This window comes from Cinclus cinclus, chromosome 1, assembly GCF_963662255.1.
Source record: "Cinclus cinclus chromosome 1, bCinCin1.1, whole genome shotgun sequence".
NCBI classification, from domain to species: Eukaryota; Metazoa; Chordata; class Aves; order Passeriformes; family Cinclidae; genus Cinclus; species Cinclus cinclus.
The window spans coordinates 23,350,155-23,367,943 of record NC_085046.1 but is presented as its reverse complement, the minus strand read 5'-3'; the positions used below and the strand labels follow the sequence as shown (position 1 = coordinate 23,367,943).

General features: G+C 38.9%; 1 protein-coding gene across 1 annotated transcript in view; it reads left to right on the top strand.

Annotated features, from left to right (window-relative positions):
• Positions 1–6,505, top strand: part of CALCR (calcitonin receptor) — a 66,586-nt gene extending 60,081 nt beyond the window's left edge. Inside the window, exons 11-12 of the mRNA XM_062494938.1 lie at positions 717–758; positions 6,284–6,505. Of these exons, the coding sequence (XP_062350922.1) occupies positions 717–758; positions 6,284–6,505 (264 nt within the window). The remainder of the gene's footprint in view (positions 1–716; positions 759–6,283) is intronic.
• Positions 6,506–17,789: the final 11,284 nt, after the last annotated feature.

Genomic DNA, 17,789 nt, shown 5'->3' with positions numbered 1-17,789 from the left:
ATTAATTTCACACTTTCCCATCTCATATTCCTGCCTTGGCCCTCTTTAATCTTATAGCAGTAGTGAAATGCTATCTGAACGACTGTGGTGATGATGAAATTAACTTAAAGCTATCTACAACCAAGCTGTGATGTGCAGTGTCTCTTTTTTTTTCTGCCTGCCTACCTTCTAACTCATATGCTGTGATGGGATTTTTTTCCTTTTTCTGGCCACTTACACCTCTTCTGATATCCTTTCCATCCACTGTGATGCCTAACATGCCAGTTCGCTTATCCTAACATACAGTTCAATTTAGAGCCTTCCTGGGACAGCTGGATTCTCTATTGACTGGGCAGCTACACTGATGAATGAGTGGCAACATATACGATAAAATTCCTCTACCATCTCTTCAGCAAAATCAGTGGGAGCGTGGCTCTCCTCTGTAATCAAAATACATACCTACCTTTTATTTTCCTTCTCTACATCTCTTATATATAAATAACTTCATAGCCATAACAGATAATCTATAAAATCTAGTAATATAGGGGGGGAATGGTAAAACATTATGAAAAGACTAAAAGTCCATTTAATAGAATACCAGTGAAAGATGGGGAGTGTCTGTGATGCAGAGGAAGTGGATTAATCTTTTCATCTTGTATCCATCAGGTCCAAATTTCCAAAATATTATTAAGTCTGTATATTCTGATCCCTAAACTCTTTTCTTTTCCTTCTCTTAGGGCTTACTTGTAGCTACCATATTCTGCTTCTTCAATGGTGAGGTAAGTACATGAAATGCAGAAAATGAGCAGAACCTGTAAAATAGTCATGCTGCTGTTCATTAATGCAGATGTGAAGTATGTTGCAGTAAAAACCTTGAAACCACACCAAGTTGTTTTTTCTCTCTACACACAATCAGTGGTGTGCATTTCTGACAGCTCTGTGCAGAGTGTGACTGGAATATCTCTGAGCAGATTAATCAGGTGAGTTACCATTACAAAGCAGATGGCACCTAATGATGTACAGGCATGACACTCTTGCCCTACTAACTACAGGTTTGACATGGAGGTTTAAGTAAAGGGGGAAAATGCTTTACTCCCCTTTCTGCCCCAGAGCAGCAGAAAGGACCACAGTACTCACTAAGAAGCAGAGAAGATATTCAGGGGTCTGCCTGAAGAATGCAGTGGGGAGCACAAGCCAGAGCCATGGCAAATCCATTTCTGGGAGCATTGTCAGAGGTGGAGAAGTGCAGTTACTTATGCTCCTTTGAGGATTAGCACTGGCCTTTTACAGTCAATGTTTCATGTGTAGCAATTGAGAAATAAAAACCCTTGAGGCAAAGATCTCTCCCATTCTCTTACAGCTGTATCATATATATGTATATACACCTACAGTGGCTTTTAGATCCACTTTACTATTTATTTTCTTTTGCAAAAAATAACGGGTTAAAATTTGTCAAGAATCATTTAAATTCCTGCAGGAAGCAATTTTCCAAAGATGGTTGGCAGAAAAAAGCTTTTTAAATACATCAAGGGCATTCAACTCTAGCAAAATAAAACACCATGTATCTTAGCAAAGCTGGGAAGTCTATTAAAAAGTTCATTTTCAATCCAGAGCAGATGAATTAGATACAGAACAAACTTTGTGATGCTAACACTCAGTAAGTCAACATAGCAAGATATTTGTGCTCCTGTTTATCCCTGTATATTATTAGAAACCAGCAAATTCCATATAATGGCATGACCACACTGATGTGTGGATAAAGACTGGAAGCAAGTTATCTTATTGATAAGGTGTTACTGGATGATTTGATAACTTTCAGGATATAAGAGAGTATTAAATTCCTCCACTACTTGTCGACATCTCTGTACATTTGCCTCTGGCTGGCTCCCTGTGTGAATGTACAGAGAAACTGAAGAATAAAACAGATGAGAGGGCTCAGATGCAGTTCTGTAGCATGGCTCCTCAGGAGGCATGAAAGACAATAGCAAAATGTGAGCAGCTAATCACATCAGAACCTAACATGAGATGAGAGCTGTAAAGATCATGCTACAGAAGTTCACAGTTTCACGCATCCAACTAAACAGAGTTGAAGACATGTACACCTCTTTTCCTAACACATTTCTGTCCCCAGTATCTGCAGGCTGCTATCACCTTTCTCCTTCTGCCTTACTGTCATCACTCTATAACATCCATGCCCTGGAAACAGAAAACTTCTGATAATCCCTAGTATGGAAGACCTACTGTGAAGAAAGTAGAGACCAGTCAGGCAGTTTTGGAAGCATCCTCTGCCTATAGCAGTGATTGCATGACTGTGTACCAGCAGCACTACAATGTCTCCTCACTGGCCTCCAAATAATGTGTTACCCCAAAACCTTGAACATCACTTTCTTCACTCTCCCCAGTGTCACCTCCATTTTTTTTCAAATTAGATTTTGCAAAACAAATTCCCTAAATGCTTTATAGCTTCAGCGCAAAAGGCTGATTCTCCATCTCTAATGAGAACACTCTAATTTGTCTAGATTAAAGGTTGTAGCAATGTTAAAAATTAAGATAAATGCACTGAAAATGCACTGAAAACATAAAGTATCTTAAAGTATATTCGTTCCTTAGTTTCATCAACTATCTCTAATTACAAGGTACTTTTGGCAATGCTACAATGTCAGAAGAGCATGTCAACCTTTACAATTCCAGGAATACAATTCTCAAGGTTTGCACCAAGGAATACATCTGAAGTATCTGGTTGCCAATATGCATGATTGATGATCCCTTGGTGGAGCAGCTGATCAGAAACATGGACCAATGTCAGGCAGTAAAAACAAATGACTGTGAGGATGCAGGTTGCTCAGACATGTTGAGAGTGATTTTATTGGTGCTTGGGTACCTTTCACCATTACACCCATTTTCAAAATCATTGCATCTGTTTCAGATTTGCAGACTATCAGTGGCAGGAGTGCTGAAAAAAAACCCTCTCATTATTTGCTTCTAGGAAATTTTATTTAGGAAAGTTTTTTTTAGAATTTCCCATTAAGGTGAGCAGTGTCAAAGATGACATCTCTCTAATACAAACTCAAAACAGTTTGGTGCTACTTGCAACAGCACATTACCCATAAACACCCAGCAAAGTTTATACACTTGAGTAGCTGGGCTGGGCTGGGCTGGGCCATGAGAGGAGGAAAAGATTGTGACCCATTCCTCCCATTTATTTCTGCAGTTACACAATATGTAGACATATAAGGCACAAAATCTGTAGAAAAAGATGAACACACTAATGCCAAGCTGGCATTAGGGCTTCCAAAAGGACTACTAATCTGAGTTTGACCAAGAAAATTGAGCTAACTTCCCCCAGTCCTGCTGTATACAGATGTACATAGATCAAAGGCAGTCTGGTCTTCAGTCATGATATAAGATTGTTCCCAAGGTGCTGCATACATCTGCTGCCATAGAGGCTGAAATTATTTCTCATGAGATAATTCAGCGTGGGGCAAGGAGATTAATTTTACTACTGCAGAAGCTTGGCTAATCTGGGATTTACTTTTTCCTACTGGAACATTTAAATTCAAGACTGAAATACATGAATCTTAGCCAGGACAAACAATGCTAAACTTAGAATTTCTTTACTGTGTTTTAAAGTGCATTCTTCACTATTGCTTCACTAACCTCTAGTACCATGAGCCCATCTATAGAAAGAAATCTAAAAATAATAATAGTAAGTTCTACCAATGTTGCATTCATCTGGAAAAACACATAAACAACGTAATTTTTTTACTTTTGAAATGAAAAATCTTTTACATTTTCATATAAAATCTTGGTGTCCAGCAGCGCTGTAGTTTCTCTGTCCAACAGCAACAGTTTTGTACAGATGATACGAAGTCTCTGCAATAGTCTGCTCACCAGACCACATTTTGAAGCCTGGGTTTGCTTCTAGACTGCAAGGCTGGACAACAGAATGGAAAGTCTATTTGGGTAAAAAACAGCCATGTATCTTAGGTGCCAATGAGGTGTGAATGGCTAATAGTGAACAGAAAAACCTTTGAAGTCTTTTTATCCAAAGAGTAAATAAACTTGAGATCTTCATTGCTTCAGTCTTTGCTTTCTTTTATCTGCCATCACAGTGGAGAGCATGGCAGGCATTGCCCTGCACTCCTGGTCCCCGGGTGCCTCCTCAGTCATTAATATATCATGGCTGTGCATGTGATTTTGAGTAATGCTGCTTACATATCTAAAATCCATGCCTGAATGGTTTTAGTTGGCTCTAAGTTATGATCATCTGAGATTCTTGGAATCATGGCAGAAAACTAGATTAGCAAGTTTTACTCAAATGCAGCAACTTGTACAATCCATTATCCATTTGTGGCCATATCCTTGTACAAATAAGCAGTTCAGAACAAAAAAAAAAGACCCTTTGACCTTGTGCTCTCACTGCTCTGTGGAGCCTTTTAGACCTGTATAATGGCACTTCTGATCATGAGCTGAACTGGAAGGGATGTCTGTTGTCTACCCACCGCACATACAGCGTAAGTGTCACTCGCTTTGAAGAAGACAATTTCAAGTTCCTCATGGCAGGCTCTGTAAGGCTCCAGGACATGGTTCTTCCCTCTCCAGTTAACCATGCTATCATCTCCAGACTTATGTTTGCTCTGATGAATTGTCAGACTCCAGTTCAGCTGAGGGCAGCTGGGGAGCTTATCAGGAACTTCTCCGTGCACAGCAGCTCTTCTCCCCATGTAAGAGCAATCACAGCCTCGGGGTCAGAGGGCTAGGAGAGGAACAGAAAGACTGTAAGAGCAGGCTCTTGCTGCCTTCACTAAAGATGCTAACACAAATCCAAATGGATGAAGTGCTGTGAAATGTAAACAGGGTCAGGCTGGGGCAGAGGTGAATGAAGGCCAGAAGTGCACAATGGCTGGTGACCAGGGCGTGGTGGGCAAGAGGTGGCTGCGGGCAGGCAGAGCTGCTGTGCACAGACAAGGTTTCTGCATTATCCTCCTTGTGTCTGCCCTGGATGCCACCACCCCAGTGAAGGGGAAGGCCACTGCCCTAGCACTTCTGAAGATTTCTTCTTCCATTCCCTCCTGGTAGCTTCTGGGGTGACAAAGCTACGAAATTAATACTGTAACATCAAAAGGCAATTTTAAAGTGACTGAAATCTTTACAAAGCTTAACTTGTGTAATATTTCTGTATCAAGTGCTTCCACTGCATTACTCTTTGACCCAGTAATTCTTTCTCAGTAATAAACTTGGGTGATAGTGTGATAAAACATCCCCACATGCAGCTATTTCACTTTAATTCTCAATACTGGCATAGTAAACCTTGCTCACAGCCCAAGTAATTAAAGTTCCATTGTGACCATTTGCCTTTCCTGTATTTGATATTCAATTAACCTCCACACAGCCATTTGGGTTTTTTTCTCTTTATGTGTTAGGAGAAGGTGAATAGCAATACATACTCCAAATGACAAACAGTGCCCACCTCAGCAGGAGCACAGAAACTTATAGACTGCAGTCATCACAGTGCCTCACTTGTACCTGCCTTCTTCTGGAGGAGAGGGTCATTTACACCAGATTATTGTGCCAAACTGCTGCTATTCTTGCTTTGTGCTGTTCAGAATCACTGATCTAAACAAAGAGAGCCAGGATTTGCCCACTTTCTGCTCATGTCACAGCACTATCAAGAGCTGTCATGCATGGACATGCAGCTGAAGAAGTTCTTAGTCTCTGGCAGTTTTAATAGTTTAAATCATTTCCTAGTACCATGTATAACACCACTCTCAATATAAATGTTGAATAAAACATTCTTAGCAGATGACTGTTCAAAGGTTGAAATCCTCTGCCATGCAGAGGGCTATGACCATTCTATATTTTGTGAGCACAGATGCTGTTCTTAAATTACCAGAACAAGATCCCTGTTTAGCTGTTCTGATCCTCTAACTCATTCTACAGAATTAGTCCTGGCAAGCTCATAAGGTGTACTTGCACTTTGCCATTGATGGCAAAGGCTCGTTACTCAAGGCTATTTCTTCAGTTATCAAAATGCATTAGGTATTTCAGGGGCAAGAATCCAGCTGCAGCATCAGCTTTCCTTTTCCTTTTCCTTTTCCTTTTCCTTTTCCTTTTCCTTTTCCTTTTCCTTTTCCTTTTCCTTTTCCTTTTCCTTTTCCTTTTCCTTTTCCTTTTCCTTTTCCTTTTCCTTTTCCTTTTTCTTTTCCTTTTCCTTTTCCTTTTCCTTTTCCTTTTCCTTTTCCTTTTCCTCTCCATCACAGGGGTTTATATCATGCCTCACCCTAGCTGTGTGTTTCTCTAACAGGTACAAGGAGCTCTGAAGAGGCAGTGGACACAGTACAAAACCCAGTGGGGCCAAAGGCGCCGAGAGCACTGTTCCACACGATCTACCTCCTACACTGCCACATCAATCACAGAGGTCCCTGTTTACCTGTACCATCATGACACCAACAATGAACAGTTACATGGAAGATACATAGAGGACTCTGAACTCGTTGCATTAAAATCTGGAGAGACATCTGCCTAGCTGAGCACCTACAGCCACTGCAAACATATCATTTCATATTCTGCTTGTGAAAAAACTGGGGAGAAGGGTGGGAGTGTGGAAATCCAAGATTCTGTGTCAGACTGCAGGCCCAGGCAGAAAGACATATTCTGTTCAAACCACATCAACCTCTGAAAGCAGTGATGTAGAGGGATTGTGATGCAGACCTGGAACAGCATTTCTTCCTGTGCACTGCAGCAGAGAGTGAACATGAGCCTGCCCACCAGGCTGTATAATCTCCACATCTCCTGATACCAGCTGTACAAAGTGACCATCTGACATTTGTAACAACCCCAGGTAGCCAATAGCAAATAGGAAAGAAAGAACCAGTATGTAGCAATTGGAAACTTTCAGCACTTTTTTGCTTTTGGTGCTTTTCCTTAACACTAGATTTTAAACCATCAACTTTCACAAAGTGTAACTTTGGAGTCCTTTATTTTTCCCTTTTAATGAGATTGATGACTGCTTAAAAGATTTCACACATTGCAAGACAAATCAAACATATGAGCAGCAGAAAGTCATTCCAAAGTATTGAAATCTTGATTCTTTCCAAAGAATGCCACAAAATATTACCATCCCCAAAGCATACCCCAAAATATTATCATCCCATTAGCAGGGGCATAAAGCAAATTAAGGTGAAATAGTCATTGCATACCAAGATCTCAAACAACCTCAGAGAAACAGATCAACTCTTTAGGCTTAATGACACAAGTCCTGAAGGCATCTCAAAATAGGTTTTGTTTAACAATACTGGTAGTTCAAGAATACTTATTTATAGAAAAAATTGTCACCCTATTACTCTGCCCAGAAAATCATCATTAGGACACAATTCTCTTGCTCTGAATAAACTGAGAATTTTTTTGGAACTATGGTTTTATTCAGTAGGCATTCTGAATTGAGTGCTAGATGCTTGACTGTGTTACAAATTTGTGATCATGGCAGTAAATGTTCCCTTGAAAGAAATCAGAAATCAATATCTTAGCACAAGAAACATCTACTTTTAGAATGTGATTGCTCTCCTGAGTTCCTAACCATTAGATAATCTTCCCAAAAACCTTTATGATCTCTTTCTGCTACAATTGAAATTAGCAGACAAATCCTTGTTAGCTTGGATGAGCAATGAACAACTCTCTTCAGTGTTCAGTAATGAGTTACACAATACAGTTCAGTGTAGACTTTAAAAACACAAGGCCATTTTCTCCACAGTGATATGAAACCATTTTTAAATATTGTATCCAGCCAGGCTGATTTTTCCTCCCCTGACAAAACCAGAATCTAAGCTTTACCCTCAATTTGTAGATTTTAAATGGAAGAAAAATGTACATGTCTATCTCCATGAGTCACCATCTCACTGGAAAAGTCCCTTCCAGGAATGAGTTCTTGAGGAAGAGCTGCAAAGCCAGCACTATGAGAAGGGACCAGATTTGTCCTATCCATACATGAGGCAATGCCTTGCAGGGAAGGAGGCTGCTCTGTTTTCACCACCAGCACACACACCAGCTGTGTACCACGACACATTGTGCCCAGAGTGAGGAGGCAGCTTCTGGCTCTGCCATTGTAGAACAAAAGAGGAGCTGGGGAACAAGAAGGAATTCTCTGCTGGCAGTGCAGATCATCACATGGTCAATCCAGGGGAGCACTTACAAGAAAATACCATTGTGTGTGTTTGTTCAAGCCACATGCCTATTTTTCAGACTTCAAGGAATGCAAAGACAGTTATTTTTTCAAACAACAGTATTTCTCATATTGCTATTTCTACTTTCACCAGTGAACAATAGGAAATGGAGGAGTCAGTTGTTAAAGACAATAAAGTGGCTCTGCTATAAATCTGTGTTATTCTGAATAGCTTTAGGGCACACTGCAGCTCCCAGGAGGGCTGCAGAAGGCATTCCTGTTTTCTTAAGACACAGATGAGATGCTTGTGAAAAAAATGCGCATAATATAGAGAGTTTAATAACAAACATGTTGGTTTTAATAATGTACATGTTTATAATGTGTAAGTGCAAGTTGTTTCACAGTCAGTTACGTTCATGTGGATGTACAAAATGGAAATGCTTTACCATTATATTGATTGTTTTCTTTCTTTGCTAATGATACTTTCTTGCTCTGTTTAGTAGAGTGCTCTGAAAAGTCAAATTCAGGATCTGAGGTTTAGGGTACTGTTTGCAGCTTCAGTGTGCTTGTATCAGTCTTAATGGAAGTTTTGATTTCAGTCAAGGGATGATGATTTCCAGACACAAAAAATTTGGTATAACATACACACTGAGTTTAGGGCTGTCATCACACTTGGTTTTTTGCAGGAAAGGCTGAGTTTTAAAGATACTTACTGAGTAATTTCTAATCAAAATATTTTCCAATGGGAAATGTTGTTTTTCTTCATCTCAAGATGGTTTGAAATGTCATCACTGCACACATAACATACATTTTATTCTCTGCTTTATAAATAGCACCATACACTAGTGACAGTAATATTGAGAATGCTGATACAATCTCAATAATTCCTATTATGACAGTAGGGTGGTTTAACTCTAATAGATTTCACAAGAATAGCAGAAACATATAATTTATGTATCAGTGTATCAAAAAGTACAGAATGAGCTGACACTTGAATCAGTGGATTCAAGGTTGTATTTTAAGAGGAAAGCAACCTCACATTTATCACAGTATCTATTTCCTCTCAAACATCACACCCAACACATGAAAACCCAGTTTAGTGAGCATTAGCTCTGGCAGAAGGTTTTGTGTGATTGCTCTGAGTCACTAAATCTATCACAAAGATAGATTTAGATGGATGCTGGTTGTTATTCTTTACGAGGTACAGACACACAGCACAAATTAAAATATTTGTTGTGGCATGAGATGTTGAAAGTAAGACTTGATTTTTATTTTATTTACTTAATAAATATATTTTATCTGAAATAAAACAGCAACAAAAGTAGAACAGACAATTTTCTCTGTATTAAAATTTTTAGCAACAACAATTGCTTAACTTTAAGTAAAACACTACAAAGTGCTCATGTAGCAAAATAACTCTGCTTTGGGATAAGAAAAACCAGGCAAATGTGGTGAATTTCTGTTCTCTTCTCCCATTCTTTGCCAGCCTCAAAAAACAAAATATGAGCAGACTTACAAAGATGGAAATCTGAAACACTGAAAATGTGAAGGTACCTACATTTCCACTTCTAGGAATTTAAAATGTTGGTGTGTCTTTGTAAAGCTAAATACTGCTCAAAATTTTGAGGATTTGTAACCTAAAAGTCATTTGCATTGGAACAGTAATTGACCCCAAGCCAGTGAGAATCTGCAGTGTGAACATGCCCTCTCTGCTCTCTACACAACTTTTTATGTACTTCCAGATGGATCCCAAATCTGTACTTAAGAACCCCTATACTAAGCATTCAGAGCATAACTGAGAAAATAAAGTAAATCTCAGCATCCCAAATGTAGATCAGTATGCTGCCCTCATCCTAATAAAGGACAGCTGTTTTAACCAGTGAACCCAGGTGCTGAGAAGGCTCCCATTGCTGAGCATGTTGTAGTGCTGCAGGAAAAGGAAGCATTGGGGTAAAATGACTAACCAGGTTGTGGTGTTGTGAGTCTCAGGAGGCACAAATTGGCACAGTCAGCACTGGGGATGATTTAGGCCTGGTTCAACTGCCTTGGCATAGGGACCATTTAGATGACCTGCTGAATCCCTGCCAAAACTTGTTTTCCGTGATTTCATAGAAGCAAAGATGGGTGCTGTGCTCTGCTGGGTCTGGAAGATATTTAACTCTCCTTATATTCCATTTAAAATTTTCTTCATAATCCAATTTCAGGACCTCACAAGTCTATCTTAAAAAGAAACAATTATCTTCAGCCAATTTTTGAAGGACACTGGCATTGATTTTAAGACTCTGGCCCCTTTTCTCTCCCTGCAAGCAAAAGCAGCTTTGAGAAGTGACCACACTACAGGAGCTTACTTGGTGCAATGTGTGCCCATGTGTGACTACATGCAACCCCCCCATCCCCAAGTGCTGGTGATGTTGATTTGCATAATATGGTCAGAGAGATGCAGCTCCTTCCCTCATATGCTTTGCATTTCTCTCCCCCTCAGTATCATTATCATAAGACATGTTTATTTCCCAGTCTCTGCTTTCTACACTTTTTCAGGAGAAACATTTTTCCTTTACAGTTTGCAACTTATGTTGACTTGCTCTTGGTCCAAGATGTACTCACCAAAATCAGACTGGAAAATGTGCATTCTGATCCAAACCAGATTATAGAATTCAGGTGCTTGGCCCACACCGTTTTTTAAAAACCATCCACCCACTGGAATTATGGAAATGGTAGATGCAGATATAAAACCAAGTTAAGGATGGAAGTCTGAGCAAACCAAATATCTTTAGAAGCAGAGTAACATCTTTTTTACTTCGGACAGAATACAGTTGTGTTATTTAAAAACATTTTGAAAAATAGAAAAAAATCTAAACAGATCTTGAGAAATTGAAAGTTATACAAAACTATAAACCAATCATCTGGAAAGCCTAGATAGCGTGCATACATATGGATATACATACAGTAAATTACTATAAGAGCTGTGTTCAGATAGAAAGTGACCCATCATCCCAAAACGCACAAAATCTAAGTTATGAGTGGGAGAGACTGCAGGTCAGAGAAGATTTGTAGCCTCCATTAAGTGTCTTTTTGCTTTGTGGGGACTCCATATGGAACACAGACAACCAGGGTCATCCATCATCCCACTCCCATTCCAAATGTGTTCATTATGGAAATGACTGGGACCAGAGACATTGTCTACACTGCATTTCTCAGCTTCATAAACGAGCACTGAGTTGATGAAAGGGGCTGACTGGGAGGTAAGCAGAAGCAATCTTTTTCCCAGCTGCATGCTAATGCTAGGTTATCTTTCTAGAATAACACTCACTGTTGTGGAGAAGGCTGACCTTAGATCAGGCAGCTCCTTGGTATGGAAAACCTTTGAATTTCACTTTGCCCTGGAAATACAACAGTAATTCTCACTGATTTCAGCAGTGTGGCTGACGGCAGGACTTCTCCCTCTCTAATTTTAGAGGTAATCTCATTATCAAGCAAACACTGAAAATGCTTGGTGTTAATACAGTACCTCCTGTATATTTGACAGTGAGATCCTGGTTCATCTGTATTATGCTACATATAGACTCCTCAAGGTTACAAGATATTATTTTTATATTTGCCTGGGTTTTTCTAGTAAAGGGTTTGATCTCTATTAACACTGTGTTTATATGTGTTACATGTATTTGACAAACTTCACCAATTGCTTGGCAACTAACATATTTTTTTATAGGCATAGTTTCTTATATGAAAGGCTTGGCATATAACAGGTTCCAGAAGATAAAAATAAAAAGAATGCAAAAGGCTCTCCTATGCTGACCGCATAGAAAAACCTGAGAGGTGGAAACCCTTTATATTCTATTCTCCTCTTATCTCCTACTTATTTCTTTAGTTTTTGAGTAAAGAGGGCAAACTTACCTCAGTCCAGATGGCAGCACAAGGCTGATCAGCACTATATTGTACCCATAGGAATTTCTGGGAGGTACACAAGGAGATATTCAGTTTTTCCCACTGACCATTGTAAGGACATTAACTTCTCCCACTGCGTATGCGTGTGCATGCAAGATACCTTTAGGTATATGTACCATCACAATTAATATCCCTCCTAAGGAGGGGGAGAGAGTTCTGCAGAATTTAAACAGTCTGTGGAATAAGATTCATGTGGAAAGAGACCATATCTCCAGTTCAGAGACAAAATTGCCAGTATAGGCTTCCACATGGAAAGAATTTACATAAAGTAGCTGCCTTTAAGGAGTGTCACTCTACAAATGGTCAGAGCTTAACAAGTTCAGGCCCACAACCTATGAAGAGGAAGTAGCTTAAGAAAAGGTTCTTCTTATTATATTATCCTACGGGGTTTTTTCTTTTATTATGTTTTGGCATATAGCAAATATTTAAATCCCAAGGACCCAGCCACCGTGCTCATTATTGCCTCTCCAGCAGCAGAAGGGAGGTGCTCCTCTGAAGAGGCTGCAGCTTTGAACTGGCAGCAATTTAGAGGCTTCATAAGAATTGTGGTGAGAGTGTATTCAACACAAAGCAGCCCTCAGTTTTGAGACTACAGAGATTATTTTCGTTTTAATCCTCTGTTGTAAAATTTCTTCCCAATGGGAGATTCCTTGGGAAGTCAGAGTTAGAAAGGATGTGGAAGGACAAGACATCACTCCAGATGTGCCATCACCTATACAGGTACTGACACATACATGATAAATAGTTTGTCACAACTTGTCAAGTTTGGTAAATGCAAAAAAAAAGAAAAAAATAGATCGTGTTTCTCCTTTCTAACTGTAGCCCTTGTAGAAGTAACTTGGTATCAATTTTTTTTCTATACCTCAGAATGTCATGAGCAAAGGGCTGTTTTTCAGACATTTGTTTTACATTACACAAGTACTAACTCTCTTCAGTGCAGAATGATGCATCAGTTACCAGCAATGCACTTCAACAAAAGAAATTAATCAGGACAAAGAAATAAAATAAATATATTTGATGCTATGCATATACAGTCATCACAAATTAGCAATATACCCTCAGTAATCAAAATACATACAATAAAATTTGGATATAATTCAAACAATTCCATGGGCACATAAGAAGTTTTCCCCTTTATTTTTTTTTTAATCCATGTTTACATAGAATATTACTCTATATTCATGGCAGGAAATTTTTATGCAATTAATTTTTATTGGATGATGCTTGAAATTCATGGTTTATGAAATTGAAAAACTTTGAAAACAGACTTCCCATTTTGGCAAATCTGAGGCAAATTCATAAGTCACAACAAATTCCTTGTCCATAATTGATATGAATGAAAAGACATTTGTAATTGAATTAACCCCTTCTTTATAAACAAGACAAGGAATTCATTGTCTGCTTTAGTTATTATTAGTTATTATTAGCTATTATTAGTTATTATTTAGTTATTATTTGCTACATAATGTATTTTTATGGCATAAAAAATACCCCAATTATTATCTACACCAGGATATGTGTATTTTTTATTGTAAACCACTTGTTCCTTTGCCTTGTGTGCTGTACATAAGCTGCACTTTGCAGTAATTCACCACGCATAGAAAACCTTCTTACAAAGAAATACTGACCAAAGATGTGAATGAAATGTCAACCTGACTGAAATCAAAAACATCAGCTGATTGAGTTCTGTGGTAACAAGGATTTCATCCTTTACAGATCCCGTTTTCCCAGTGTTAAAGGCTATGGATAGATCAGGGAAAGGGATGCTTGGTCGTGTGTCTGCAACAGCTATGTCATCCAGAGGGGCTGCAGGTGTGTTGGGGCTGCTGTTGTTTTCTCAGGCCATTTCCCCAAAGAGTTGTGGAGATTGATCAGAGAGCAAGGCTGGAGGAAACGATGCACAAGTTAAGCCTTACTCTAACATTTCCTTTCACAAGAGATACAGGAAAAAGTAGCTCTGGAAAGGGTATTCAGAGACCCTGGAAATCTTGGTCTGCTCCAAGGCAGACCAGTCAGGCAGTGCCTGGTGGGATCCATGCCAAATTGCCCTTTCCTAGTTTATTTTCTATGTTGCACAGAAATGGTTTAGGTGTGATTTCTTTGGTGTAGAACCGAACCTTTGGGAAATGTTGAGCTTGTGAGGGGGTTCTTTTTACAATTAAAGTCAGACCCATTTTAAAACTGTTGGAATGTCTTCTTCGATATTCTGATTTGAATGAATACCAAACCACTAGCTCTTAAACAGTTGGATTACCCTCACTCCCTCTAAAACTTTCTTAAAATCTCTGACAGATATGAGCTAGCAGAATAATAACATTAAAGAAAAACCTACTAAAACCAAGCAAAAACCTGTGGTTAAAGCACTGGACTGCATGGACTCAGCAGACATGTTTGGGTCATGTCCCTGCCAGAGACTTACTGCGTGGTCCTGAGAAAATTATTGTAAACCAGGTGCCAGACTCACTGAATCCACTGAAACTTCCACTGACAGATTTAGGAGCCCATACCCAAAATTGAGACCTTTCCTCCAAGCATGTTTTCTTTGGTGAAAATTCCCAACCTGTCGGACCATTTTATTGTAGATGCATCTAAACTGTCTCTAAGTCCTAACCAATATTCCCATAAAGGTCAGTGGGGAAAAGCTGTAACTCTATCCCTGCAAATAATATATTCCTGACTGACCTGAGTTTCTGCTTTCTGACAGGAGTTTTGTATCAAAATCTCCTCCTTTGCAATAGTGCCCAGTCATGAGCACTAATTAGTTTCTTCCCCATGGTTACTGAATTTTTTAAATACTTAAAACATTTTAAAGAGTTAGAAGGAAATATGTTCAACAATTTCTTCTGAAAGAGGCCTGTCTTAAGGGAACCCTTTAGTGTCCTGATGTAGAGACCACACACGTGCATATATTTATACACTCAGATATAATGCGAAATACCTACATAGACTGTGTACCTGTAGTTCCAGTCGTTTGACTGGGGTTTAAGTGATGCAATTTCAAATGTTGCCGGGCAGGGAGGTGATTCAGCTCCTATACCTATACTCATTTGCTTAAAAGTGGCTGCTGGGATGAGGCATAGCTGATATATTACACATAAGTAGCCTGGATATATTCCACATATTTTTAAATGTCCATGCAGTTGAGAGAGGTTAACGCTTCTCCATGAATAATGTCAATTTCCATATAAACGTTAAAAAAAGAAAAATTAAAAGAGCGTATCAAATGCATGTAACACATGGAGGATTATTTGCAGGCTTTGCTATGAACCTTTTGATATTCATTTTCTCCATTTCTGCTGTAAAATTGCCTCTTTCTGTTCAACAAGGCAATTTCTCCTGTGCCCACCACCAGTGACAAATTTACTGAGAAAGTTAAAATCTCCTTTGTGTCACGATGAACTGATGAACCCACCTCTGTTTATACAAGGGCAAAATGGACATAGGCAAGGCAGTCCTGCCCTTGAATGCCAGCAGCCCTCAGACACCAAAAGGCCTTTCCCAGACTGGTTCACTAATATCAAAAATATCAGCTCTTCAGCAGAATTTAATTTGGGCAGGGGTGTTTGTCAATCTTCCAGGATTTTTTTTTTTTTTTGCTCCTTCTGAAGCAATGTTTCACTTTAGATGAAGCACCACCAATTTAGAAATATAGTCAAACAACATTAGGCAATTCTACCCATATTGGACCCTGTGGTGTTCAAATGTGTGCTAAGAATATTCTCATTCAGCCAAGGCACAAAACCTTTCAGTGGTACTTCCCAAATATAGTTGCATTTGTTATTTTGTTCACTGCATTAAAAGCTGCTCAGGAGAGTCTGGACCATTGCTACCTGTCAGATTCATTGGGCTGGTAAATGTTTTTCACAGATAGATATTTTCTTGACATCAAGAAAGTATCCATTTAATGGAACCTTCTGTACCCAAACAATGTCTGCAGGGAAATAGGGGGATATGAAATAATTTTCATATTCCTTGCACAAATTACAGGATTCCACTAGCAGCAACACATCATCTGCCTTAGAAATAGGAAGTCTTCCTCATCTGGGGGACAAGGGCCCAAGAGAGACCTGAGTGTCTATCTTGGGAGTTATTTTAAGGACATTAGACAAAAAAGGTCAGGTCTGATAGACAAGTACCAAACTGTTGTCTTTGATAATATTGTGATAAAAAGTAATTGCTTGTTAGCAATATTCCATTTTCAGTGTGGGAAATCTCCTCCAAATCTTCAGACACTTTACTTCTGGAGGGGTGTTTATTTCTCCTCGTAGCAAAGCACTCATTGCCCATCAAAACAGATTTCATCCCCATGGATATTTTTCTATAATGTTGCTTGTAGTTCTGAGCTGAAATGCAGAATAATGGTGTGTGTGGATGCAATTTAAAAGAAACGGCCAAAAATGATTGCTCCATTTACAAATCGAAAACCACTCTGCTTCAAACAGAATTTTCTACGTTTCTCTGCTGTTCTCAGATATTGCTTTGAGATTCTTCTCTGCATGGCTCTTGAGTGTGAATGGATTTTGTAATGATAAAAAAATTCCTACCAAACATTTTTGCTCATATGACTTTCAAGGACATAGGTAAGGAATGGTTTGTGTTCAGACTGTATGACACTGACATTTAGAATGGACATTAAGTCTTTAACCTGTTTCAACAACAGAGAAAGCCTAGATATTCAAAGATGGTTTAGTACCATGGATTTCTAAATTTCATATAAGGATGCTCTCAATCTTAGAAAATTTTCCCTCTGCCTCTTGTAGGTCAAATATCTGTGCTCTTGGTTGTTCTATTAAGTATCACACAATTTCACAATGCCACATGGCACATCTTGGAAAGGTTATCAACATTTCATCAGAGTGCAGTCTCCAAACCAAGACTCTGATCCTAATGGTGTAGGAGCAAGGCAGTGAATACTTCTGCAAGCCTGAATTTAACTCCCCAAATAATCTGCCATAGCAAGAGGTATTCATAGTAGAGCCATATCTCTATTGTGACTGCAGCCACTGCCCACTGCCCCCAAATAGCCACCTTATTTCTCCTAAAACCTAAAATATTCCTTTCCATTAAAACCTTAAGGAATTGCCACTGTTTTGTGCTGGAAAGCCTCCATCTTTTTGCCATTCTTTGGCTAATTTGGCATGAAATGGATGGGACATCCTATCTCTGATGGAAAGTGTGGTTTTGTCCTTCACTGGCAAGAACCCCAGCAGTAAAAGTTTTGGTTAATGTCCATCAGCTGTCTTTAGGTTTGGAGTCCATCTCCACCATTTTTGTGTTGTGGGAGATCCAGAATAGACATGGACTAACAGCAATTTTCCTGGAGTTTTCTATTTTCTCAAAACTGAGTTTTGCTGGATGTAGCACCTTGGAAAATATATCTGAAATCAACAGTTTAGCCATTTTTGTTGCTCTTCAAAAAACACAGTTCATTGGATTCCTCAGGAAACATACCTGATTAGAGCCAAGTTTCAGTGTGGTCAAATTAGAAACAGCTGAAATATTAAACCTAAATTTCCAGGATGGAAACCACAGTAAGCAAAATTCAATGTTGCAATTGATACTAAGAAGAAACTGGGATTTAAATAGGAGTTACAATGGACTATGGTGGTAGAATATACACATTCTAGTTGCATTTTTGCACAGAATTCAAAATGCAAAATTCATGCCAGAATCACACTTTAGAAATTCTTCTTATAGAATAATTTTT